The 26254-nt window shown below is 40.1% G+C and overlaps 1 protein-coding gene across 1 annotated transcript in view; it reads left to right on the top strand.

The window, feature by feature from the left end:
• Positions 1-22364, top strand: part of LOC121955710 (estrogen-related receptor gamma-like) — a 29582-nt gene extending 7218 nt beyond the window's left edge. The window contains exons 3-9 of the mRNA XM_042503769.1: positions 1568-1819; positions 2706-2863; positions 5120-5236; positions 12150-12260; positions 13306-13488; positions 19269-19538; positions 20500-22364. Of these exons, the coding sequence (XP_042359703.1) occupies positions 1568-1819; positions 2706-2863; positions 5120-5236; positions 12150-12260; positions 13306-13488; positions 19269-19538; positions 20500-20744 (1336 nt within the window). The 3' untranslated portion in view covers positions 20745-22364. The remainder of the gene's footprint in view (positions 1-1567; positions 1820-2705; positions 2864-5119; positions 5237-12149; positions 12261-13305; positions 13489-19268; positions 19539-20499) is intronic.
• Positions 22365-26254: the final 3890 nt, after the last annotated feature.

The following is a 26254-nucleotide window of genomic DNA, read 5'->3' as shown; positions in this document are numbered from 1 at the left end:
GAGTGTGAGCACACATCACATGCCTGTGAGCCTAGTGTACACCTCAGCTGGTTTCAGATGCTTTTTTTCTCCTCGTTGTGGTGACAGAGAGTCTGTTGTGGTCACGTCTCGGTCCAATAATAAAGTAATGATGCTCACTTTAACATGCAGGCAGGAAGGTTTATTTAAAGCACCTATAATGGAAGTATTCATAGAAAGTACTTCTAAAAACAGCTTATTAAATGCTAAAACTTAAGATATGTCAATTTTTTTGTCGTTAGAAAATATTTAGAGAATCTTGTCCTTAAAACCAGTCTTAATTTGACTTTTTAGTGTTTCTTTTGGATTGGCTTTCCATGTGCAATACGCAGAAAATAACATTTTTATCTCGCACTGCAAATTATTTGTTCATGGCTTATTAATAGACATTTAATGTCTCCACATTCTCTAACAGTAAAAGAAGCTGTTAACTGTTATAACAGCCTGTTAACTGTTGTAGGCTGCAGAGTGTTTGAGAGGTCGAGTATGATGAGTAACTGAGAGACACAAAGAGACAATAGAGAGAGAGTGAAACAAAAACAAAAAAAGGGAAAGATGACCGTGTTTGGATGAACATGATAGTGACGATGAAGCGGATGATTGCTGGTTTGGCTATTTCCCTACGTTTGCTTATGCTATCTGCATCTTTAAAAACAAAGCAGTGTAATGGACAGCAGCTTTGCATATGTGGGAAATCACAAACGGCTGGTTTAGATGAGACAGAGATGGATGGATGCATGACTGAAGGGGTGTGGAGGTTGTCGAAGCATCGGGAGACTGATGAGAAAAAGTGTGTCATTGAAAGAAATACTGTAAGTTTTTTGAGCATTTTAGCTCTGTATGTCATTGGAAAATACATATATGACTTCATAGATAAAACCTACAGGCGGCCAAAATGGGAAAGAAAATATCAGCATATTGACTATCGTCAAAAAACCCTAATAAAAAATAACTTTCGTCATATTTGTTAAGAGTTAGTAGTAGTACATTAAATCCGATGAGTAGTTTTGTTCTTGTCTTCCTTTTGAGCTAGCTATTCGCCATCTGTCTTCTTTTGTTTACTGGTCTTTAAGTGCATGCTGTTGGTGGTTTTGCAGTGTCTGCATGAGCAGTGATTGCCATTGCCTTCTCCTGGCTTTGATTGGTTGTCTTAGTTCAGGTGCTGTGGATTTCTGCAAATGCCACTAGAAGCACAAAGGAGGCAGATTGGATTTTATTTTTTTACAAATTATCTGTGGCATGTAAGACTGTCAGGATATTGTGAAAATTTCAGCAAATATTCTTCTTTTTTTTTTTTTTTTAATAAAATTGACCTACTGTAGCTTTAAAGGCAATGATTTTTTCAAAGCTGACTATTACATTATTACTATCTGTCTAAATGATGCCTGACTTAATAAAACCAGCCAGTCGTTAATATTAATAACAATACCAAGGTGACTCTTTATATAAAGCTTTCACCATCATGAATATTTATAACAATAAGCTGCATATGTGATCATATATACTGGTGGTAAAATGTCTCCTATATCTCCCTCTCTCTTTTCCTCAGACATCTGGGCAGGATGTCAGTGAGGGGCTTGGACCCCACCTGTCCCACCACTATAAAGCGTGAGCCCTCCAGCCCGAGCCCCAGCTCTCAGGGTGATGTCAGCCCGGCCCAGCCCAGTCCTGGAAGCTCTTCCTCGGACACAAACTCCAGCTTTGGGCCCCCGATCAAAGGCCACAATCACAGCAATGGACTGGACTCGCCAGGCCTCTACGGTCACACAGCCGGGTTGGCCAACAGTGGAGGAGCAAATAGGTTGGTGTATGCATTTTTAGAACTTAAGAAACATCGCCAAGGTACAGCAGTTTCTATTGTGTAAAGATGCTGAAAAACGTATTCATGCTTTTATTTTTAATAGAATAGATTATTGCAATGCTTTTCACTGACTGTCCAAAACAACCAATTGAAGAGACTCAAAATGACTACACAGAGAAACAAAACAACACGATGCAAAACTGCTACAGAGAGACGCAAAGACTCTCAAAATGATAAAGAAAAGGGGCAAAACATTCACAAAATAAAACATGATGACTATAAAGAGGTGTAAACAGCTACAAAGAGGCACAAAATGATGACAGTAGATGTAAAGCAACTACAAAAAAACTCAAAATGACTACAAAGAGACAGAAAGCGATGACAAGAAGATGTTGTGCAACTACAAAGAATCTTAAAATGACTACAAAAGACACAAAATGACTACAAAAGACACAAAATGACTAGAAAAAGATGCAAAGCAACTACAAAGAGACCTAAAATTACAATAAAGAGGCGTAAACAACTACAATGATATTCAGTATTACTACAGAGTGACACAAAATTACACCAAAAATGCAAAGCAACTACAAAGAGACTCAAAATGACTACGAAAAACTGCAAAACAACAACAAAAAGAGGCTGAACAACTATATTCTGTGTCTTGCTCCTGTGTAGGTGAGGTGGTGGGGCGTTCTGCATGTTTGTGCCCAGCAGCCCAAAGTCTCATGCCCCATCTTCAATAGAAATTACACCTCAGATTATACAGTGCCTTATTTTCTGTGCTTTACCCCAATTTAGATGCTAAATAAAAGTATTATTACTATCTGACCACTTTCCTCTTAATTTGTCCCCTTTATATCCTCCCTCCCTCTCCACTTCCATTCAGGAGGTTTGTGGAGGAAGAAAGCCAAGTGAAGTGTGAGTTCATGCTGAGCTCGGTGGCCAAGCGTGTGTGTCTGGTGTGCGGTGACGTCGCCTCGGGCTACCACTATGGCGTGGCCTCCTGTGAAGCCTGCAAGGCCTTCTTCAAGAGGACCATCCAGGGTAAGAGAGAGACAACACACGCTCAAAACACACACAGTTTTTATGCTCAGTTTTATACTTAGTAACAGAGTTTATTGTGCATGGCTGATAATGCCTTCCTGCATCGTATAAACCTGTTTTACCAGCAACATGGTGCAGATGCAGTCATTTGTTTTGGCGTAAACAAACCCCGATCAGTTAGCTCTCAGCTTCCACCTCCTGCCTCAAACTGCAGAGAGGCTTTAAATGAAGACCTGTTTGCAAACAGCTGATATGCGGTTAAACTTACAGCGCGTCGTGTGTATAGTCAACATGTTTGAGTTTTGGCTTTAAAGCGTCAGATAACATACGGTGCTGAATGTGTGCGGTTCACCCCTAAAGCTGTTGGTGGCGAGAGGCCGCGGCATGCAGCAGTGTGGGTGTTTTAAAAGGATTGTCCTGTGCTTTGTTGGGCCCGTGGCCCAGGTCGAGGACCCGGCAGGCTGCAATGTGTTTAGGCCTCCAGAAGTTGGCTCGATGGATTCAAAGGGCAAACAGGATGAACGGCTGTTCTGATCAAGCGGGGAGATCTGATGTCTGGCTCATCAGATACTTCCTGTTTCTGATCGAGGGTGGCAGCTGAGAGCTCCTGCAACTGGCTGAGCGCCATCGGGCTTAACGCGCACTTTTGGCTGCCTTGGCTATTACTCGCAATTAGGTGTTGGGAACATGTGTTTTTGTGTGAGTGATTGCAATGAAAGTCAAAATGTCATTGTAGAAATGAATCAGCTTTTAAAAAAAAAAAGATATGTCTTTTGTGCTTTTTATATATTCGCAAGATGTAATGTTTATTCTCTACCAATTTCACACATGGAGATCAGTTTACTCATCATGAGGAGTCCTTCACAGCCTGTGAAAACAGATGTAAAATGTCATCTGTAGCTCGGAGGGAACTTTGTGAAGTCTGAGATAATAATACTGATGATGTTATAGTGATGTCATCAGGGTCATCTCAGTTGCTATTCGAGATTACACATTTATAACAGGACCCTGAAGGTGAGGAGTTAAATAGGTGTAAGTATTCATCACGTGGGGATGAACAAACATAAGATTCCCTCAAGTTGGATTATAGGAAGTGTAGGATCCTGTTGTTTGGGGAAATGACCCACAGAAAGAACTAAAGCTGTGTTTCCATCAGAGGCTTTCGTTATGGTATATTTGGTACCAGAAGTAACACCTTCGAACAGGTACCCAGACCTTAGATCTGTTTAGCATTTCCACTGCAGACAGTACGCCTACATGTGGGTTGTTTTCACTCGCTGCTCCGTCCAGCAGCGCTCACTGTATTTACTTGTTCGCCGGTGATACAGAGGGAAGTCTGCACCCCGTTTATCGTCCACATCATTCACACTAAAACATTGTCATTTTAAAACACAAAACTATTGCCACATTTACACCTTGCGTCCACATTACTAAAACAGAGACTTTGCTGACCCTGTTTTAGATCGAAAACTCTGGTTTAATCTGGAAAACTAAGATTTTTGAAAACTATGATACCGACACCCACATTCGCATTATTCCTTTGAATAATGCTTCCGGCACCAATCCAATATGTTTCTGTATTTGCTTTGCAACAACTCCCAATCTGTTTTCTGCCGCCTTGACCACCAAATGGGGCATATCCACCAGCATGTTGGTTTGGTTCAGTTCAGTTCAGTGCTCATTTTTTTGGCGTTTCTATTGTGAAAAGTTTTGGTTGGCACCTTACCTCTCTGCTTGGTGTACTTAGCACACAGATAAAGGTGGAGCTAGAAACACTGTAGTCCGTTCACTGGCAGCGAGCGCTGCTGGACGGAGCAGCGAGTGACCCAGCCCACTGCAGTGGTCTGCAGTGGAAATGCTAAACAGATTAGGGTCTAGCTACTTGTTTGTAGGGGTTTCTTTTGCTTCCCAATGGACTACACTGAAAACCTTTGATGGAAACACAGCTTTATACTCGTGTGTTGCTTTCAGTTTCAGTTCCACCTTGTCTTTGGTCCAAGTAAAGAAGTCTCTGGTCTTACTTTTCGTCATCTCCACAGTATTATCTGTAACCAAGCAAGCAACCGCATAGTAGAGAATCTGCTTCCTGTTTACACCGCCACGTGTGCCTAGTGAATGCTCATGCAATGACTGAGATTGTTTCTCAAATGGTGCTAATAGCTCATATGTACAGATGTTGTTAAATGAAGAGATGATGAGTGATAATGTTCTTGCTTCTGTCCAGTTTTTAAAAAATGTGGTTTTTTTCTCCTCCAGGTAATATTGAATACAGCTGCCCAGCATCCAATGAATGTGAAATCACCAAGAGAAGAAGGAAATCCTGCCAGGCCTGTCGATTCGTGAAATGCTTGTCCGTGGGCATGTTGAGAGAAGGTCAGCTATACACCAAAAATCACTTTCAGACTTGGGTCAAAACATTGTTCGAGCTGCTTTTTTCTCGGATTGATCGGCTGGTAGTCTTGGCAGAAGTTCAAACCTTGTCCTTTAGGCAGTTGAGACGGAGAAAAAGCACCCAGAAAGCGAAGGCCAACACAAGACCAACTGCAGTTTCAATGTTGTGCATTCCTGGAAACAATACTGTGATTACCAGCTGAGATTCTCAAACTGTCTCACCTGATAAAATGGCGACAGCATGTACTGTAGCGCAGTCGACTCCAGTGAAACCTAAAACTTTTGACAGTTAAACTTCAGCCCCTTCGTGCCAGCTGTGGTGTGTGTGTGTGTGTGTCTGTGTGTGTGTGTGTGTGTAGGTGTGTGTATGTGTGGTAAACACAGGGCTGAACAATGCATAGCTGTGTCTTTGAGAGGGAGGAGAGCGCTACTTACTGTTCAATTGTGTCAGTCTTTACTTCACCAGTGTTCTTCCGAAATAGCGACTGGAAATCTGCCAATCTGCCTGTGTGTGTGTGTGTGTGTGTGTGTGTGTGTGTGTGTGTGTGTGTGTGTGCATCAGCTAGTAAGATAATGGAGCGAGTTGTTGCTAGGGACTCCAGGGACTTTACAAAAATTTAAATGTAGGGACTTATTAGAAAAAGTTTTAGATACATTTTTACAAGTGAGGAATTCAATGAGAATGGGACAAGTAACATAACAAACTCAGCCTACTGCTTTTTGCTGGACTATTATTATTATAATTTTTACATTTCTGAATCTCTATCATAGACACAGTGGTGCGTAAAAGAGTATTTTTGAGCAATGCATAAAAACTAAATTAAAGATAAATATGAAGTAAAACGTTTTGCAATGTGCTCTCACATTCCACCATCTTCTGTACACTTCAAAGTGTAGTTATATATGCTCAAAATATGACTTAAGAGTGGTGACATACTGTATATATACCACACAGAGTCTGTGACAGCGGTCAGGTGCTCCTTTAGTCTGGCTGTGTGCCTGTCTGGTGACATATTGTTGTCCAGATTTAGAAGTGACTCAAAAAGGAAAACATTAGCGACCTCCTACTGTACCAGCCACTTGCTGCATGCTGTGTCGGGCAGAGAGATGATAATAAAGAGGGGACAGGAGATAAAACGTGTGTGTGTGTGTAAGAGAGAGAAGAGCACAACTTCAGGATGGTGAGGGATCATAAGTGTAAAGATGAAGCATCATTTTTTCACCATTTAATAAATAAGCAAGGAAGGAGGGAGGAAGCAGCTTGCTCACCTGTCAGCTCAGTATGCTATCAAGACAATCATTTTACATAGTTTATTCAAAAACGAATATTTGTGCCCTCGACTCCTGTTTCATGACCGTCTGTTAACCGTGCCTCTTTGTGGAGCAGTTTATACTCCGACAGAGGAGGTTTAATTAAAGTGTGATGGTGTAATACGACAAGCTACGCTAGCATCGTCCATTCTGGGCTCTCTCAACTTGCAAATTTGTGTTTCCTAGGATAGCACAAGGCTGTTCAAAAGCATTGTGAGCAACATAACTTAAATGTAAAGCACAGCAGAAACGTAAGAAAGGTCGGACTGTCAGCGTTAAACTCAATGTCTTAAAACGCCACAGTTTTGGCTAAAAATGACAACAGCAAAAAAACAAGTTGATCAATTGCCAGTTATGTACCCAGAAGTCACTGTTGCTGTTAAAGTGACGTTAAGGTGATTGGATCTGTAGCTCATGTGCACACACCATTTTATTACCATCATTTTGGGTGCACGCACTTTTGGTTTTACCTCCAAGGGAAGTAAGAATGTGGCTGAAATGTTGACTTGTCTACGACCTGTCTGATTGTCTCATCATCAATTTTTTTTTTGCTTTCAGACATTGTTGAAGCGATGTCACTATATTCCCAAATCTCAGCACTTATTATCACAACTATAGTGTTATCATAACCAATACCAATGGTGGCCAAAACCATTATAATAAGATCCCAGTTGTAATAAACTGGAATGAACCTTTAATTCCACCTACTCATCTCCAAACAGCAGCATCTGTTTATTGCTGCTGTGTGTGTGTTCCTAAATGTGTGTGTGTGTGTGTGTGTGTGTGAGTTATGGATACACAGAATTATAGCATCTTTACACGCGTATCAGTTTGTGTATATGAGTTTGTTTTGTCAGCCCGCACTCACATTTATGAACACACCTCTGTGTGCTTTTGTGAGCGAGTGTGTGTCTGCCATTTTTCTAAATTAGCTCCTTTTAATGGGGTGGGGGCATCAACAGAATCCCAGTCTGCCTCTCAACCCCCCTCTCCTCTCGCCACCCTCCTTTTGCTCTCCCTCCCCCCTCGTAAATTCCTCCAGATGCCTTGTGGGATTCCTGGACCTCCGTGAAATGCGAACTGCCCCTCGTAACTCCCGTCGTAAGCGCCCTCGTAACGCGCTTCATCGTGTCTCGTAATGCCCCTCTTCCCCGGAGAGGCCGCAGTAAAGGCTGAGACAGAGGAGCTGAGAGGTTTAATGGGGAGAGTCAGAGCCGTATTAAACACACGGCTAAAAGACATATAGACCCCGGGCAGGATTTGATTAAGCCCTGTTTAGTGCTCAATACTGCAGTTGCTGTTGCCTCTAAAGGCAGTAAAAACATGTATGTTTGCAAAATGTGCACAATATTTTAAAAATGCATTTAATCATCCAGATGTAAGGGAGAAAAGGGTTGGTTGTCACACTTTTTTACTTTAATTTCAGTCCCTCAAAAACTGTCTCTTTAATGGATTCCCATTCAATGTGTAATGGAAGCCTAAAGTGTCAGGTTTATGTGGAGTGACCTTATCCTCATTCAGTTTAAAAATATGGACCGTCAAATACAATTTGTGCACTTGTAACAACCGTCATTTGGTCAGTTGTCACACTCTTTTGGGTTGGTTATCCCCAATGGGAAAATTAAACGTGGAAGCAATCTTAAAAATGAATGCAAATGCATTTAAATGTGACAACTAATAACCTCATGCATTGAGAGATAAACAGGAAAAATCATTTTTAACGGTGTGTTCAGACTGAATGCGAAGCAGATTTCTGATTTGCGTTACATGCGCAAATGTGGCCGCTTATACTGTCACTGCTGCACATTACCGCTTCACTCCCTCTGGTGTTTTCTTCCTACAATAAAAGACCAACTTAAATGTCTCACAGCATTTTGCTAAGAAGCAACAAAATAGGTTACACGTTAGAACACAAGTGGCGACATTGTAGTGCAGCACTGCGCATTGCTAACTCACAGCAAGAGGAACCCCGGTTTGCATGTTTCCCCGTGTCTTTAATGCATTAATGCAGTGCTTTTATCAGTTATCGAGATATAGCCTAAAAATATGACAAAATAATTTTGTGCCCATATCGCGTATCCCTACCACAGATGGTGACATTGTTTGTTCTCCACAGATTCTTTGTCATGTCGAGATAGCAGCACGAATTTCACGTCTATGCGTCGCATCATTTGCAGTATTAGCAGCTCAAATTCACATCAATTAGCATGTTTACATTACAGACTTTATATGGAATCTTGTAGCACGAAAACGCGCCCATCGTGTTTGGCGTGAACACACCATCACAACATCTTCATCCTTATATAACATCACAAAGAACAAAACAAAGAGCAATACCTGTGACAACCAATCCTAAAGAGAATTTAACAATCATCCCCAACCGCGATTTTTGCTGGCGACAAAGCTAACGACCAAAGTTCTCCATTTATGCTTTTTTGGAAATAATTGTCATCATATATCATATACTCTTATAAACTGTTAAAAAACTTAAAAGAGAGACACAGAAGAGCGGGATGTTGAGATTTTGACAATAACAACACAAAGTCCTCTCACCTCAGTGCCAAGTGTCTTACACCTGAAATGGCCCTTTAGGTGACCTCTGACCCCAGTTATGGAAAATTTCAGCACCAATTTTTTTTAACAGGGAGGGAGGATTAATTAATGTGACAGCCAATCTCGTCCTTCCGAGTGTGATCCTGTAGTTAAATGGCTGATGTTCCTGAGAGATATGGTCAGTAGTGCAGCAAAACCTCTTTAATGGTCTTTTTTTTTTTTGGTCTCTACTTTTCTAACTCATCCCCATTTCCTGCTGCCTGAAGTTATTTGGTCTCAGGTGTGTTAATCACGCCGTGCTAATCTGTATTCTGAGAAACGCTTCAGAACAGACCAGAGAGACTGTGTGCTTTTCTCTGCCAACTTTCCAAATCCTTTTTCATTTGAGAAGCAGTGAACGGGGAACGTAACGCCACAGTGGCGTTGTGTACATTTGTCACAAAATCTGAGAGGATTGTTTATACTGAACACATGCTGTTGGTGGCAGCGGTGATAGCGGCATGGGGGGGGGGGCACGGTAACCAGAATCAGTCCGGATCAGTGGCTGGATGTCCGTGCTCCTGATCTTGCTGCACCGTGTGCATTTTGGGAACCTGTAAAGCCTCCCATGTGAAGATCCAGACGCCCTCAAAAGAAGGCTGAGTGATGAAAGCGGCAAAAAATAGATCAATGTCTGAGTAGTCCGTGTTTATCGAACTCTGATGGGCTGTACAGGAGAAGAGGGAGGTGTGTGTGTCTGTTATCCACCAAAGCTATTCTCGGCCTTTTGGTTGTCAGCACATTCCTCTGTGAAGAGTTACACTTAGCTCTGATGTGTGTGTTTGAATAACTGTCAGATCTAAGCACACACAATTATACCCGCATAAAAGACACTTTCCCCAACATATCAAGTGACCAGAGTCGATTTAATCCAGTGTTTGCAAGCAGTTTGTGTTAAATCTGGTGCACGAGTAAGCGCCCTCATCCCTCATCTTACACCTCGGAGTGGCACCTGCCAAGTGTCCAGGATAATCCACTCTTACTATTTGCCCCTCATGACATCACTAGAAGGTCAGGGGGCACTTCTGTTAGCTCGAGCAATCTCCTCTTTAATTCCTCACTCTTCCTCAGTCTTCTTGAGTGCAAGGTCTTCACTTCTTCCTCTTAACCCCAAAACAGCCAAGTGACATTTTATCAATCAATCAATCAGACTTTTTTGTGTAGCACTTTTCATGCAAACAAACCTGTAACACAAAGTGCCTAATACAGTAATCCCCCCCCCCCCCCCCCCCCCCCACAAACACACATTCATTCACACACACAAGCACATGAATGAAAACAAAAAAGACTTTATATATATATATATATATATAATTTATATAATTAGATTACTCATTACAACCAGGAACTGAGGAAATGCTACCATAAGTGAGGACACACCAAAGGCAAAATAAAACATATACATAGATAGATAGATGTATAAATAGATAGACAGATAACAATAAATAAGATCATGGATAGATAGATAAATAAAATAAGCAAAAATGCTCTAAATAGTAAATAAGAGGTCAATTAAAGGATGACAGCAAAAATTTAAAAAACAGATAAATATGTAAAAAATAATAAAAAAAAAAAGAAATAAAAATATAAAAATGAGAAATAATACAGTGCAGTACTACAGGTGTGAATGTTGCAAACATCTATCTGTCAAAATTATCCACCTTTAAACGTGAATGTAAACAGTCATACAACATCTGAGCTTGATACTTCATAGTGGTCTTGTGGAAGAGCCTGTTGGCTAACAGCGAAGGTCACGTTCTCACACACCAGCGCGTTGTTATTCGCAGCCCCCCTCTTTCAACCTCACCTCTCTCTGTTCATGGTACGTTAACTAATAAAGCAGAAATTCTATAAAATTGTTGTTATGGTAATAGCTTAACCATAAAATGACACACAATAGCTCTACAAACCAATGATGCAAAAAACTAAAAACCTTTCAGCCCTACAACACATTTTACATGCCTGATTAAGACGACATTATGTTGTTATATGATGCTCTTCATAAATGTCTGCGCAGGTAAGAATAAGAAACAGGAGGCTCAAAGGGATGAATTGTCATTGTGAGGTGTCAGTTGGGCAAATAATACCCGCAGAGTGCCATAATGGATCTATTCAGGTTACTGTGGCTGTTTTCACTGTGCAGATCAGGAAACCCAACACCACTACTGAAGGCTCCCCGAGTCACGTTTCACACTCGCTGCACACATTTTCTTTAGATACACCTGGTGACTGTTTCTCTCTGTACTCACTGTTCCCCGGCGTGCACACACACACACACAGACACACTTTTAAATCCGCATCGCCATGGCGACGAGGCTGCCACAATGCTCGTTAAGATGAGCAGTTGTCATCGGCTGCTCTGAAGTTCTCTGGTGTCGTGTTACTGGACGCATGTTCTGCCAGCGTTAGACGTGTCCCGCTCATGTCTCCGTGGGGTCTTTAGACGTAGGAGTAAATGATTGGGCGACATCATGGTGGTTAACACAAAGCCTCTTTCTCTTAACTGATTATCTGTTTGAACGGTAGTCAGAGTCAAGCAATCTGCTGCTGAGAAGTCACTGTGGAGACATTTTTCTTCTCATTAGTTCTAATGAAATATGATGAATTATGGTGTATGCAGTATAAATACTCTCATCTTCTTACAAATTAACACAATTTCACCTTTTATTTCAACAAATTTATAATGATTTTACTCTAATCTTACTCTAATCTAATCTTACAATCTAGATGAGCCTGTCAGTGTCAAAAACAAGCACTAGTAGATGTACATTGATTGTGGTCCCAAAATTAGGCTGCAGCCTTCTTGCTCAATACTGGACCAATTTTAAAAAATGTCATTTCCATTAGTCACTAAGACAGAAAAACACAGGAAAATGAGGTCTAGATTGAAAAATACCAAAGTTTCCCATAAGGGAAACCCGGGTGCAAGTATTTTGAGTATGGCTGTTATGCCGAATGCCTCATTAAAGTCCTGGTGTTTGTGTTTCTGTAGGTGTGCGTCTGGACCGGGTTCGAGGCGGCAGACAGAAGTACAAGAGGAGAATAGACGCTGAAAACAGCCCGTATCTGCACCCACAGAATGCCTTGCCTCAGAAAAAAACGTGTAAGTATAAAAACAACACTTTGCATTAACTGATTCATTATTAATTATGCACAGTTTGGATTCCTGATTTATGAGAAATATGAGAGGCGCTGGTTATATCTGTGTTGTGGTCTGCAAGTTCAGAACAGTCACGCTCTCTGTGATGTTGTCTGCTGTAACGGTCAATCATTTTTATTGCTTGTATTTGCTAATGAGTTGGCATTATTCAATGCCAACTATAGTTTTTGAAATGATAAATGGTCGTGAGACCGGCTGTGATGAATTATGCCGCCATCTTATGAAAACCATGTATCTCCAAAAGTTTGAGCTAAAAAAAGAACCCAAGTTTTAGCTTTTTTTTGAACTCATAAAGGGACGCTTCAAAATTGCCAATTTTGAAATACATGCTATTCACGAGACGGCGCCCCCTAAAATTTCATTGATACGGAACGTATTAGGGCCATAGTGATTAAAAATCTCTGTATAAAAACAAATATGAAGGAGAAAAGGCTCAAACTTTTATGAGAATATTCTCTTAGATTTAAGTTGTTAATTTATGAGAGAAAAAAAATCATAAATTTACACAAAAAAAAAAATATATATATATATATTCTCTGAGATTTTTTTTGAGAAATTGATTGGGTATGGAAACAATGTCACCACCTAGCCATCTGCTTCATAACCAGCATCTGTGGCATGATGAGGTCGATCCCACCTTTCAATTTAATGTGGTGTCTTTTTCTTGCAAATTTGTGGGGTTTTTTTTGTAAATTTCCCACTTTGATCACAGACAATATCCAAGTTTTTCTCCTAAATTTAGGACTTTAAGTTTTTTCTCCTAATTAATTACCACCCCATCTCCATTTCTTCCTTCTTTTTTTGTTAAAAAAATATTTTTTTTCATAAAATTTCCCAAATGCACCATTGTAGACGTCTGTATTTGTTTCTGAAGGTGTTTATTTTGCTTTTGTGTAACTTTGTTAACTGTACATAATATACAATAATTAAACAGAGATGGTATGATGAAAAGAATAAAATCTAATTTTACCCTTTCCCTCTCTCTCAGTCATTGTTGGAGGTGTGGTAGAAAACAAGGTGGTGTCTCTGCTGCTGGTGGCCGAGCCGGAGGGCATCTTCGCCATGCCCGACCCCACCGTACCTGAGAGCGACATCAAGGCTCTGACCACGCTGTGCGACCTGGCGGACAGAGAGCTGGTGGTCAACATCGGCTGGGCCAAACACATCCCAGGTACGAGCGGTCAGCCAGTCAGTCAGCAGAGACCGGCAGTTGTTCGCTCACACACTCCAACACACATTAGCTCACATTAAGTCTATAATCAGATCAGAGGAGGAGATTGTTGTGACTTGTGGTTGCCAAGATGCCCGGAGGAGCGAGGGCATGTTGGCGCGGCTGTGTGTTATCTGTCACTCATCCTCTGCATGTGTTTGTGTGTGTGTGTGTGCGCGCCATGCCCTTGCTGACTAGCGTGTGTGTTCCTAATATATCAACCAGATGACCAGTGGCCACCTGGAAGTTTTAATTCATTTCCTGGGCTGCAGCCGTCTCTGAATTACGGAAATCCTCCTGACACTTGGAACACACTTAGCTTCTCCTCTGACACAGGAACAGCAGAGGGGATGTTCAGAGTGTTTTTTTTCCTTTGGATGAGATGGTGGAAAGGAGAGGGGAAGTGCATTCTGACAGCTTAGTGGGATTAAAACGCTGGTATGCAGCTATGTTGGCGGTTGTAATCGTATGCGGTGGCAACAGGGGTTTGCAGGTCTGCTTCTGATTCTTTGCTTTGGAGACCTTTAAAATGCTCACAAATGAAAAACGGTAAGTGCACGTATTCAGAAGCTCTTTTCACACTTGGAAAGGTTTGTTTTGGACCACCTGTGGTCCAAACAACAAATTTCTCCTCTCTTGTTACGCAGAAGTGCAGTGCATTCACAAGAAAAAAAAAAACGCCTTATGTTGTAATTCTAATTTAGACCGAAAACACAACAAGCAGCGGTGAAGTGCAGTTAGGTGCCGTTATTATATTTTCCTGTGGCTGGGAGGTATGTCAGTGTGTTTTAGGTGGGTAGGAAGTTTTTCTTACATCTGTCAACTTGTCACAGGTGTCACAGGACACTGATTGGCTGCTCTGGTCACAGTTTAACGCTCAGAGTTAAAGTGTCTGAAACTTTTAGTTTGGCCGTGCTTTGGCACAAAATCAAACAGCCACAACTTTCTTTTTTGTGATCAATCTTTTATTGCTTTTTCATGGCCGTATACAAATATATATATAGTGCTTTGTGTTGACATTTAAATCATTCATAAACACATCAATTAGCATTGTTGATAATCATATAGCTGCTTATTATATAATACCTTCCCATGGCAACCCCCCCAGCCCCCACCCTAAAGATCTGTAAAAACACAAATTCAGGGAAATGTTTACATTTTGACTATCTCAGTCAACAAGTCACACTCCTCAGACCAATTATTGATCGATGTAGAACTCAGCAAAACACCACCTAGATTTACATTGAGAATGGAATAGTTACTTTTCCACCACAATCATATATCACAAATGCATCGTTAAACACTTATTCATGTTTGAGTTATTAAGTGCTGAAGTGGAGAAGTCATTAAAAAGTAAAATAGTAGGAGCACAAGGTCAACATTTAATTTTTTTGGTAAATTAAGACAAACTTATCTCAGAAGTGGTCACTGCAGTTTTCCATTGACGAGGCACGGCAGCACTTTGCAGGTCACACTTGATGAGTTTTTGCCTTCACTTTCTCGTAATCATGAGAGAAATCACGAGAAAAGTTAAGCCTACTTATCAAATATAAGCATCCCCTGTTATAGAGTACTTGACACATTTCAACAGATTTTTAGTTGAGATTCAGCTATTCAAATGTATCACCTTATTTTGTCTGTGTTTCACAGGTTATCTATAGAGTATTTGTGACAATTCATGAACATACATCATGGAATAATTTGGTTGAATTTAGGATATTTACTCAACTTATGCTGCATAGCTTGAGTGACTAGCTGAAGTTAAGCTAAACTACTCTGTTAATATTTGTCACATATACCGCATAGATAAACATCTCCAGACAGAGTGAGACAGTTAAACTGTTTAATCTGAGCTGTTGAAATGTTTCAAATACTGTATAAACTCTGTTGGCGGACTAGCCAAATAAAGTTGTACTGCTGCTTTTCGCAGATTTTCTTTTAATTTATTATTGTAAATTGAATATATTTGAATTGTGGACTGTCGGTTGGAAAAAAACAAGAAAACAGAGATGTGACCTCAGGCTTTAGTAAGTGGAAATGGAGATTTTTATGTTTTTGACATTCTATAGATTAAAAGTGAAGGTCTTCTGGTGCATTGAGTGATTACAATGTCAGAAAATCCTGCAAAATGTATTGTAAATTCTAGCTTGGATGTCAAAATTTCCAGCAGCAATGGGTTAATTAATAGGGAAATGAATCATTATTTACCCTGCAGGCTCCAGCACACTAAAGGCTTTATCATATTTCTTGATTTCTCCTCTGTGCTGTTTTCTTATCTTTTTTCCCCTCTAACTGAAGCCAGACTGCTTTATCAGCCGTGGTTATCCACACCCAAAACATCACCAGGGAAACACCTGGGCTTTTTATTTTGATGTCCTATCTCTGAAATGCTTACAAAACAAACAAAGCAGGTGCGTGCATGTGTGTGTACGCACCTCTACTGTACTAGTCCCCTTATTTTTTCCTACAAAGTGGATATGAAGCAACCAATAGAGTGAGTGTTGGTGTTTGGTGTCCCTCATCAGCATTTCCATTGTTCAGTTGGAAAAGGAAGAAGAGCATCACTCAGCCTCCTCCCCCCTCCTCGCCCCCCCGGGCTATTGCTGTCTGCCTCCCGTTGACGGCTCTTTACTGTCAGCGCACGAGACAGACGAAGTCCGACTGATTGGTGTATTTGTAGCCCTTTGCCAGTGGATGGTTTGGCTGGGAGAGCGCCTGCACACACAGCAGATACCCACCTGAGGGGGGAGAGAGACAGACAGGGAGCAATGAATTCATCCAACTGTCAAGCTAATTTTACTTTAAGTAATGAAATGTCACGAAACACAAAGTAAAATGCAACAAAAGGTGCACCTTCACCAGGCGAGTTGAGGCAAAGAAAGATGCTTCTTATGAGGAACAATTATTTTTCATTTAAAAGAGCAGAGGAGTTTTAAAGAGGACCTATTGTCTTTATTTTCAGGTTAATTTAAGCTTCATGTTCGTAAGCTTCAGTGTTCAAAAACACTTTATTTTCCTCATACTCTCTGTGCTGGAACACCTGCATTTGGCCTCTGAAAAGCTCCGTTGACGCTCATACATATTTTTGGTTCCTTGGCTAAATTTAATGTATTAATTTGAGCTCAGATAACATCTGATAGGCGTTTTACTATACCTTTAAGATTATAAAGACTAAATACAATTTCAATAGCTTATTTTTTTTCAATCAAAAGTTTAATTTGGTCAGCAGTGCAAAAAAAAAACAAAACAATATCACAGAGCCAGTAAAACAATACACATAAAAAACAAAACAAAAGATAATCCACAAAATGAACAATACCAAATCTGAATGTCCAATCTCTTTACATGTTTACTTTTGGTTCATTTTTGCTAAATAAATACAAATGCATAAATAAATATAGATAAATCAGAAAATATTCTTAATAATAATGATGATGACGATGATGATGATAATACTAATACTTTATTTATCCATACTGAACACTAAAGATTAAGTTTGAGCGTGAGCCTTTCAATTAGTTCCTAGCTAAAATAAATTTGTTGGACTTTTTGGCAAACAGTATGATGCTGTTGCCTGAAAACATCATCCCCCCAGGGACTGGGAATTTTTACTTTATCAATTTAATAGAAAAAGACAGAGAGGAAAACAGAAAGGCAGCGAGACTTAGAAAGAAAGTGGCAGAAAAAGAGAAAAAGATGAGATGACAGAGACGATGTGACAGAAGACAAAATGAAAGGAAGAGACAATAGCATCAATTAAAAAACAGGTTGAGGATGGAAAAGAGACCACGACAGCTGATGAGGGACAAAGACAGAAAGGAAATAGAAGAGACAAACAGTGAGAGAGAATGGATATTAAAAAGAAGACCTCCTAGCAGCGTAATAGCCGTGTCACATCAGCTTTGGATGAGTGGCAGGCCACACGGCCCCTATCGCTGGGAGAACCAGGGTCCTGGGCAAAGTGGCCTGGGCCATCTGAGTTCTCTGCCCAGGGGGAGGTGAGTGTGACGGGGCTACTGTCCTGGCTGCTCCCCCTCCTCTGTGTCCGCTCTTATCAGGCAGATTGACGGTGATGTGGTCTGAAGTCTGAGGGCCGGACTGGCAGATGAGCTGGCTAAAGACCAACTGCCCTCTTTGCTTTTGGCCTTTTTGAGTCTGTGCTGCGAGTTGGCTGTCAAATGTGTGCGTCAAAGACGACTGTGGTGCGACTGGCTGTGTGTTGTTGTTGATACGATACAGCTAACACTGCGAGAGCGTTCTCCCCAAATGTCAGCACTCCTCATTGCCCTCAGTGCCCTTCGCTTCGTCCTTTTCTCTTTGTTGAAGGTTTATTTGTCCTTAAAATCTATCAATGCATTGCCTGAGATTTCATCACACGCACCCAAACGCACTCACACAGGTCTCTGTCCCTGATCGATGGTCCAGTGCCAGAATACTGATCCCTATCGACCAATGAAATTGTGCACAGACAGCGTTTCCAATCAATCAGGGAGCGATAGTGGGGAAATGGGCGCCACTCACGTCCCCGTGGTGATTGTAAAGAGCAGTGGATCCTGATAACAATCACCGATGGTGTCAAAAACACTGACGCCTCCCCCTCCTCCCCTCGCTCCGTAAAATCATCTGTTTAATTACAGTAAAGGTGTTTGTGAGGGTGGGTATGCGGGTTTATGTGTGGGACGTGAGCAGGTTTAATCACGCTCCTGTGGGGTGTAATTGTCAATCAAAGTGGGCGTGTCCCACTGAGTGTAATTAAATTCGCCACCTTTCACTCCCCCTGTCCTTTGTTATAACCTTTGCAATGTGGTCTTCTTATGAAGGCTTCATTCTGCTGCAAGAAATTCTGTATCATCAAAGATATTGCTATACTGAATAGATATTAATATTAATGCTGCAAAATGTAGGAAATCACTAATTTAAATAGAAGCAGCAGAGAATTTGGATACAATACAAGAAGAGGGGAACTTCAGCATTATAGTATTGCCATTTCATAAAGTTCGGGAACTTTTGAGAGACTGATTAAAAGAATTTGTGCAGCAGAGATTGAATTATTCTGACTTTCAGCCGAAGATCATTTATTATTTTTACTCATATCCATCCTTCTTGAGTGCCACTTTGCCCCTCAGAACAGACTTACACGGATTAGTGGTTGAAATTGTCCCCTATGAAATGGGATAATTCTTCAAGACCCTGATACATCATAGAGAACCCAGATGAGTCCTAAAACCCAGAAATCAGTTAGCATTTCAGCACCTCGGTTCCCTCGTCTCAAAGTCAGTGGCTTTTTTGAATGGGTTTTTGGTCCTAATTCGATCGGTCGAAAACGTCATCAGATAATAACAACACTTCTTCTTTACCAGGCAACAGATGGACTCTGTAGGCTTATGCTAGGAAGCTATGTTTTTTTTATTATGCTTGTTATAAAGCACCGTGATACATTGAATCAACATTAAACTAAGATAACACAGTGCTTAACATAATATTTACATTTTTATTAACAAAGAAAATGCTGTTGTGAGTTGTTTTTTTGTTGTTGTTCGGGCAGCTATCCTGCGGATATTTCTGATAATGTTCGGTCTGAAGTGTTGAAGTGTGCCGCTGAAAAATCTCCTTTTTGGACTAGTAAAACCAATAAGCAGACCTTTTTGCACAAAATACGCCCCCACGTGGAGTGTCACTTTCAGATCTTTCTTTTCTGCATACCAAATAACTGGTCCATTTTGATCCTCTCATGTCTTTAGGCTTCCCCTCTCTCTCTTTGGCCGACCAGATGAGTCTCCTGCAGAGTGGCTGGATGGAGATTTTGATTCTCAGAGTGGTTTTCCGCTCGCTGGGCTTTGAGGACAAGCTGGTGTACGCTGAGGATTACATCATGGATGAAGAGCAGTCAAAGCTAGCCGGTCTGCTTGATCTCAACAACGCCATCCTGCAGCTGGTGAAAAAGTATAAAACCATGGGGCTGGAGAAGGATGAGTTCGTGGTTCTCAAGGCGATTGCACTCGCCAACTCAGGTATAAAATGAGTCATTACCTTCTTTGACTTTGTGCTTGTGCATTTTTTAGCCACAGTAGCATATGGCTTCATTGATGGGGATATTGGCTGGTTCACAGATTTGGCTGAAATATGTGTACATCTATGACTTATTGCCATGAAACTACGTACAAGGATTCATGGTCCCCACAAGGTGAATCTTCCTAACGTTTGTAATCCCCTGGCCTCTTCTGTACTGCCACCTACAGGTCAACATTTCAGATTGTTCAATATTTTGGTTTATGTCCAGATACCTGCAAAACTGATGACATTCCCATATGTGTAATCAATGGAATACTTCACTAAAAAACTGACCATTTGTGTATCAACAACTTAACCGTTTTACAATGAATTTGTAAAGAAATCTTTCTCTCGCAAGCCTCCACAATAAATCCAGAAGATCTACAGACTGAGAAATTTCTTGATGAATTGAAGTCATTGTGGTCCGTGTTTAACAACAGCCAAACTATATCCAAACAGCCAACAGAAAACTCTCACATAATTCATGCAGTATAATCCCAGTCTCATTTAACTAAAACCAAACAAAAGTCTTTTAATGGAGAACTGAACGGAAAGTAAAGCTCTCTTCAGACTCCATTGACAAAAATAGTGATTTCAGCTTGCTGAATACATTAACTGCTGGTCTACCATTGTCATGATCAGTTAGTCTCTTTGTGTTATTGTGTGACTTTGGTGAATCTGAACTAACCCTAAAAAACACAACACACACACTGTTCATTGAGGTAAAATCACAGTTTTTTTGTCAATGGAGTCTGGCTTTGAAGAGCACATAGTAAGTTTCACTTAAGATGTGTTGTTGGTGATGTTTCCCTTTGAATTAAAATGTAGATTTTTAAAAAAGCCTTTCTTTACTTAACAAACAAACACACATTTTCAATTTCTTGACATACCAAAATTACTCCATTCCATCTGTCTTTGTAGACTCAATGCAAATTGAGGACTCAGAGGCCGTTCAAAGACTCCAGGACGTCCTTCACGGGGCCCTACAGGATTACGAGGCCACCCACCACCCAGAGGACCCTCGGCGGGCTGGCAAACTGATTATGACCCTGCCTCTCCTCCGTCAGACGGCTGCTCGTGCTGTCCAGCACTTCTGCAGCATCAAACAGGACGGCCGGGTGCCCATGCACAAACTGTTCCTCGAACTGCTGGAGGCCAAAGCCTGACCCGAACACAGACAGCCATCACGTTCATCCTGACCCCCGCTGCAGGGGTTAGCAGGACAGGAGGTGTATAACGGGTAATGGTGGGGTTTGACACCATTCATTTCTTCATTTCAGCTTTGACGGTAAGGTTTTGAATCTGGGAATGCTGGGTGGTATGTTCTATGGAACATTTTGAGAGCAACACCCTTCCTTCTCCCAGTGAAAGTTTGAATGGAACAGTTTAATTTGAAGTGATTGTCCTGACAATGAGGACATTGTCATCTTTGCTTTTTGTGACAGAAAATGAAGCGCACTGACCTGCTTCAAAAGGTCGAAGGCAGATGGACAGATGGCGTTAACACAGAAGAAATCGCCTTCGAGACATATTTATGGTAACATGCCAAAAGTAGAGCTTCTTTTGTCAAAAGACCACCTGATACTTGAAAATCCTATTGGATTATTTCATCCATCGTGAAGCCTGTTTATCTGCATTCTAGTGCATTTAGAAAGCCTTTTGATGATTTGATTTTCTTTGTCCTTTTTGTATAGAAAAGGTAAATGTGTCCTAAGAGGTAAGTCTTGCCAAAGAGTAAAGACTCTACTATTAATACCAGCATATGTCCACCATAATATATTGTGGCCTGTAAGACATTCACATAAACCTGCATCCCTGCTGTGCTGTGTAGAGCAAAATTATCTATCTATCCACGACATTCATATATAAGTGAGTAAAGGGACACTATTAAGTGGTCAGAATCTCATAAAACAATAACTGGCCTCTGATTCTAGTAGAAAATTTCAGGGAAAGAGTACTTAATGATGCATAATACGACTGTACAACAGCAAAGTAATATTTATTTAAAAGTGGCTCTGTTTGTTTGCTGTTTTTTATTTACTAATGTGGCATTACTGAAGAGTAGATTGAAGCAATTATAGTGGATAATAATTTTTAAAAAGATTTTTAAATGATATTATTGTAAGATAATTTTTTACTAGCTTCTTTGCTGCAGCACCGATACCTATGTATACCATATTGTGAAATTCGAGGCAACGTGATTATAATTGGACTTGAAGATCATAATGTCATAGAGTTGTCGTAGACCCATAGATAAAATTTTAACTATGTAAAATGGCTGCCATACTGTATAATCTGGATTAGGGAGGCATTTGATGTCCTTTTAATGGTAGAAGTCTATGTGTAGGGTGAAATTTGTGCACTACTTTTTTCTTTTTAGCCATAAGGTTTGGGGAAACGGGTGATGGCACTCTGTTAATCTGTTAGTGTGTTTTGTGTGAAGAGTACTTAACTAAAATATGTCTTTTTTTCCACGTTAAATGAAGGGATTAAATTGGAAGGAATCTCAGTACCATGAATAAAAGTCTTGCTCCTTATTTTACTCAAGGTACTGACACTATAATGTGCATATCTTTGTGACAAGATGACGGCAGCAATATGCTGCTTTTAATGTATGTACTGTACGTTTTGCTGTATATACGTCATGTCTTATGCCAACAGAGATGTTTAAAGATGCAAATTAGCATTGTTAGGATGAGCTGTGCCGTGCTATTTCATTCTCAGGTGGATTCTAGGGCAATAAAGATTATCCCCTTAATGCAAAACTCATGGCACCGAATGTCATCTTACCACCCCCTCCCCAATTTAACAGTTGGCATATATGAGTCATGAATTAACTGAGTTCTTGCCAGGGAAAATTCAGTATTCAGTATATGAAAATTCAGGAGACAAGGAGACAATAGTTTACTTATTACTCAAAAGACACCTGTTTTAAGCTAAAATCACACAAACTTTCTCATGTGTACTAAACACCTGTTTTACCAAGTGAGCTAAATCTCTAGACACTGGTTTTTACCATTCAACATTCTCTTTAGCACAGTAATGGCAGTGACATCTATCAAAAACTCGCTTGATATATGGTTCAAGCTGATAATCAACTAAGTTCTTGCCAGACGCATCTGCCATTACTGCTTTTACCTGTTTCATGACCACTTCACCTTGTTTTATGGGCCAAAACGACATATAAAATGTAAAATTTACACAACTTTAAGTACCTTAATTTGTCTGCGATGTGACATCAGTGTCTAAACTGTATTAATCTACTGCCAAATTATATTTTACAGCATAAATGAAATGAAATGAAATACTCCCAGCGAGGCTTGAACCAGCGTCCTCTTGCACACTAACCAAAAATGTTTCAAACAAAACTTCAGCCTATTTGTAGAGAGTGACATCCAAGGAAAACTTGGCCGATAGATTTGTCACTCCAATAGTCAACCTAGTTTTTTCGGGGCAAAATTCAGTATCGGCAGCAACGTCTGTCGAAAGTCGACTGATAGATGAGTCCGGCCGATATTCCTTGATTTCAACAGATGCATCTGCCGATACTACTTTTACCTGTTTCGGGACCACTTCACCTCATTTATGGACTAAAACGACATATTATGCAACTTTAAGTGCCTTAATTTATCTGCAGTTTCACAATCAGTGTCTAAACTGTATGAATCTACTGCCAAATAATATTTTAAGGCATTAATAAAATAAAATTCTTCTGGTGGGGCTCGAACCGGCGTATTCTCACACAGCAACCAAATAAATAGACCACTGAGCCAAGCTCCTTCCCACAGACACCATCTACTTCAGCTTATTTGAAGGGAGTGACGTCCAAGGAAAACTCAGCTGATAGATTTGTCATGCCGATAGTAAACCAAGATTTTTCAGGGCAAAATTCAGTATTGGCAGGGACGTCTGTTGGAGGTCGACTGATATGAGTCTGGCCGATATTCCTTGATTTCGACAGACACATCTGCCGATACTGCTTTTACCTCTTTCGGGACAACATCGCCTCATTTGTGAACCAAAATGACATATTACGCAACTTTATGTGCCTTAATTTGTCTGCAATGTGACAATCAGTGTCTAAACTGTAACAGTCTACAGCCAAATGATTTTTTACACCATAAACAAACTAAAATAAAATAAAATATGCCGAGAAGACCCCAACCAGCGTTCTTTTGGACATAAACCAAATCTGTAGACCACTAAGCCAAATCCAACAATACAGTTACACCTTACTTCAGCTTATTTGTAGGTTAATAGTCATAGCCATAGCTATAGTCAACCTAGTTTTTCCGGGGCAAAATTCAGTATCGGCAGCGACTTCTGTCAAAAGTCCAAAACATGACCCAAAAAGCAAGGCTATAGTATGGCAAAAATGTCAAAAAATGACATGTCCCAAAAACAGCTGAAGACTGCTTAAAACCTCTTTAAATAGCATGCCAAGAAACGCCATAGCATAGAAAACTGTAAAAACAGCTAAAAACAACACGATATGGCATGTTGAAAAAATGACCCAAAAAGCAAGGCTATAGTATGGCAAAAATGTCAAAAAATGGCATGTCCCAAAAACAGCTGAAAACTGCTTAAGACCTTGTGAAATTGCATGCCAAGAAATGCCATAGAATAGAAAGTTGCAAAAACGGCTAAAAATAACATAATATGGCATGTTGAAAAAATGACCCAAAAAGCAAGGCTATAGTATGGCAAAAATGTCAAAAAATGGCATGTCCCAAAACAGCTGAAAACTGCCTAAGACCTCATGAAATTGCGTGCCAAAACACGCCATAGCATAGAAAGTTGCAAAAACGGCTAAAAACAACCTAATATGGCATGTCGAAAACGTGACCCAAAAAGCAAGGCTATAGTATGGCAAAAATGTCAAAAAATGACATGTCCCAAAAACAGCTGAAGACTGCTTAAAACCTCTTTAAATAGCATGCCAAGAAACGCCATAGCATAGAAAGTTGCAACAACCGCTAAAAACAACATAATATGGCATGTTCAAAAAATGACCCAAAAAGCAAGGCTATAGTATGGCAAAAATGTCAAAAAATGGCATGTCCCAAAAACAGCTGAAAACTGCCTAAGACCTCATGAAATTGCGAGCCAAAACACGCCATAGCATAGAAAGTTGCAAAAACAGCTAAAAACAACCTAATATGGCATGTCGAAAACATGACCCAAAAAGCAAGGCTATAGTATGGCAAAAATGTAAAAAAATGACATGTCCCAAAAACAGCTGAAAGTGCTTAAAACCTCTTTAAATAGCGTGCCAAGCCATGCCATAGCATAGAAAGTTGCAAAAACAGCTAAAAACAATATAATATGGCATGTCCACAAAATGACCCAAAAAGCAAGGCTATAGTATGGCAAAAAAATCAAAAAATGACATGTCCCAAAAACAGCTGGAAACTGATTAAAAACTCTTATAAATGGCGTGCAGAGATATGCCATAGCATAGAAAGTTGCAAAAACGGCTAAAAACAACATAATATGGCATGTTGAAAAAATGACCCAAAAAGCAAGGCTATAGTATGGCAAAAATGTCAAAAAATGACATGTCCCAAAAACAGCTAAAAACTGCTTAAAACCTCATTAAATAGCGTGCAGAAACACGCCATAGAATAGAAAGCTGTAAAAAAAGCTAAAAACAACATAATATGGCATTTTGAAAAAATGACACAAAAAAGCAAGGCTATAGTATGGCAAAAATGTCAAAAAATGACATGTCCCAAAAAACAGCTGAAAACTGCTTAAAACCTCTTATAATGGCGTGCAGAGATATGCCATAGCATAGAAAGTTGCAAAAACGGCTAAAAACAACATAATATGGCATGTTGAAAAAATGACACAAAAAAGCAAGGCTATAGTATGGCAAAAATGTCAAAATGGCATGTCCCAAAAACAGCTGAAAACTACCTAAGACCTCATGAAATTGCGTGCCAAAGCATGCCATAGCATAGAAAGTTGCAAAAACGGCTAAAAACAACATAATATGGCATGTTGAAAAAATGACACAAAAAAGCAAGGCTATAGTATGGCAAAAATGTCAAAAAAATGGCATGTCCCAAAAACAGCTGAAAACTGCTTAAAACGTCTTTAAATAACATGCCAAGAAACGCCATAGCATAGAAAGTTGCAAAAACGGCTAAAAACAACATAATATGGCATGTCGAAAAAATGACCCAAAAAAGCAAGGCTATAGTATGGCAAAAATGTCAAAAAATGACATGTCCCAAAAACAGCTGAAAACTGATTAAAACCTCTTATAATGGCGTGCAGAGATATGCCATAGCATAGAAAGTTGCAAAAACGGCTAAAAACAACACGATATGGCATGTTGGAAAAAATGACCCAAAAAGCAAGGCTATAGTATGGCAAAAATGTCAAAAAATGACATGTCCCAAAAACAGCTGAAAAGTGCTTAAAACCTCTTTAAATAGCGTGCCAAGCCATGCCATAGAATAGAAAGTTGCAAAAACAGCTAAAAAACAATATAATATGGCATGTCCACAAAATGACCCAAAAAGCAAGGCTATAGTATGGCAAAAAAATCAAAAAATGACATGTCCCAAAAACAGCTGAAAACTGCGTAAAACCTCTTTAAATAGCGTGCCAAGTCACGCTATGGCATAGAAAGTTGCAAAAATGGCTAAAGACATCATAATATAGCATG

Source organism: Plectropomus leopardus, chromosome 16 (assembly GCF_008729295.1).
Source record: "Plectropomus leopardus isolate mb chromosome 16, YSFRI_Pleo_2.0, whole genome shotgun sequence".
NCBI lineage: Eukaryota > Metazoa > Chordata > Actinopteri > Perciformes > Serranidae > Plectropomus > Plectropomus leopardus.
The sequence above is the reverse complement of the archived record's forward strand: the minus strand, read 5'-3'. Positions and strand labels throughout refer to the sequence as shown.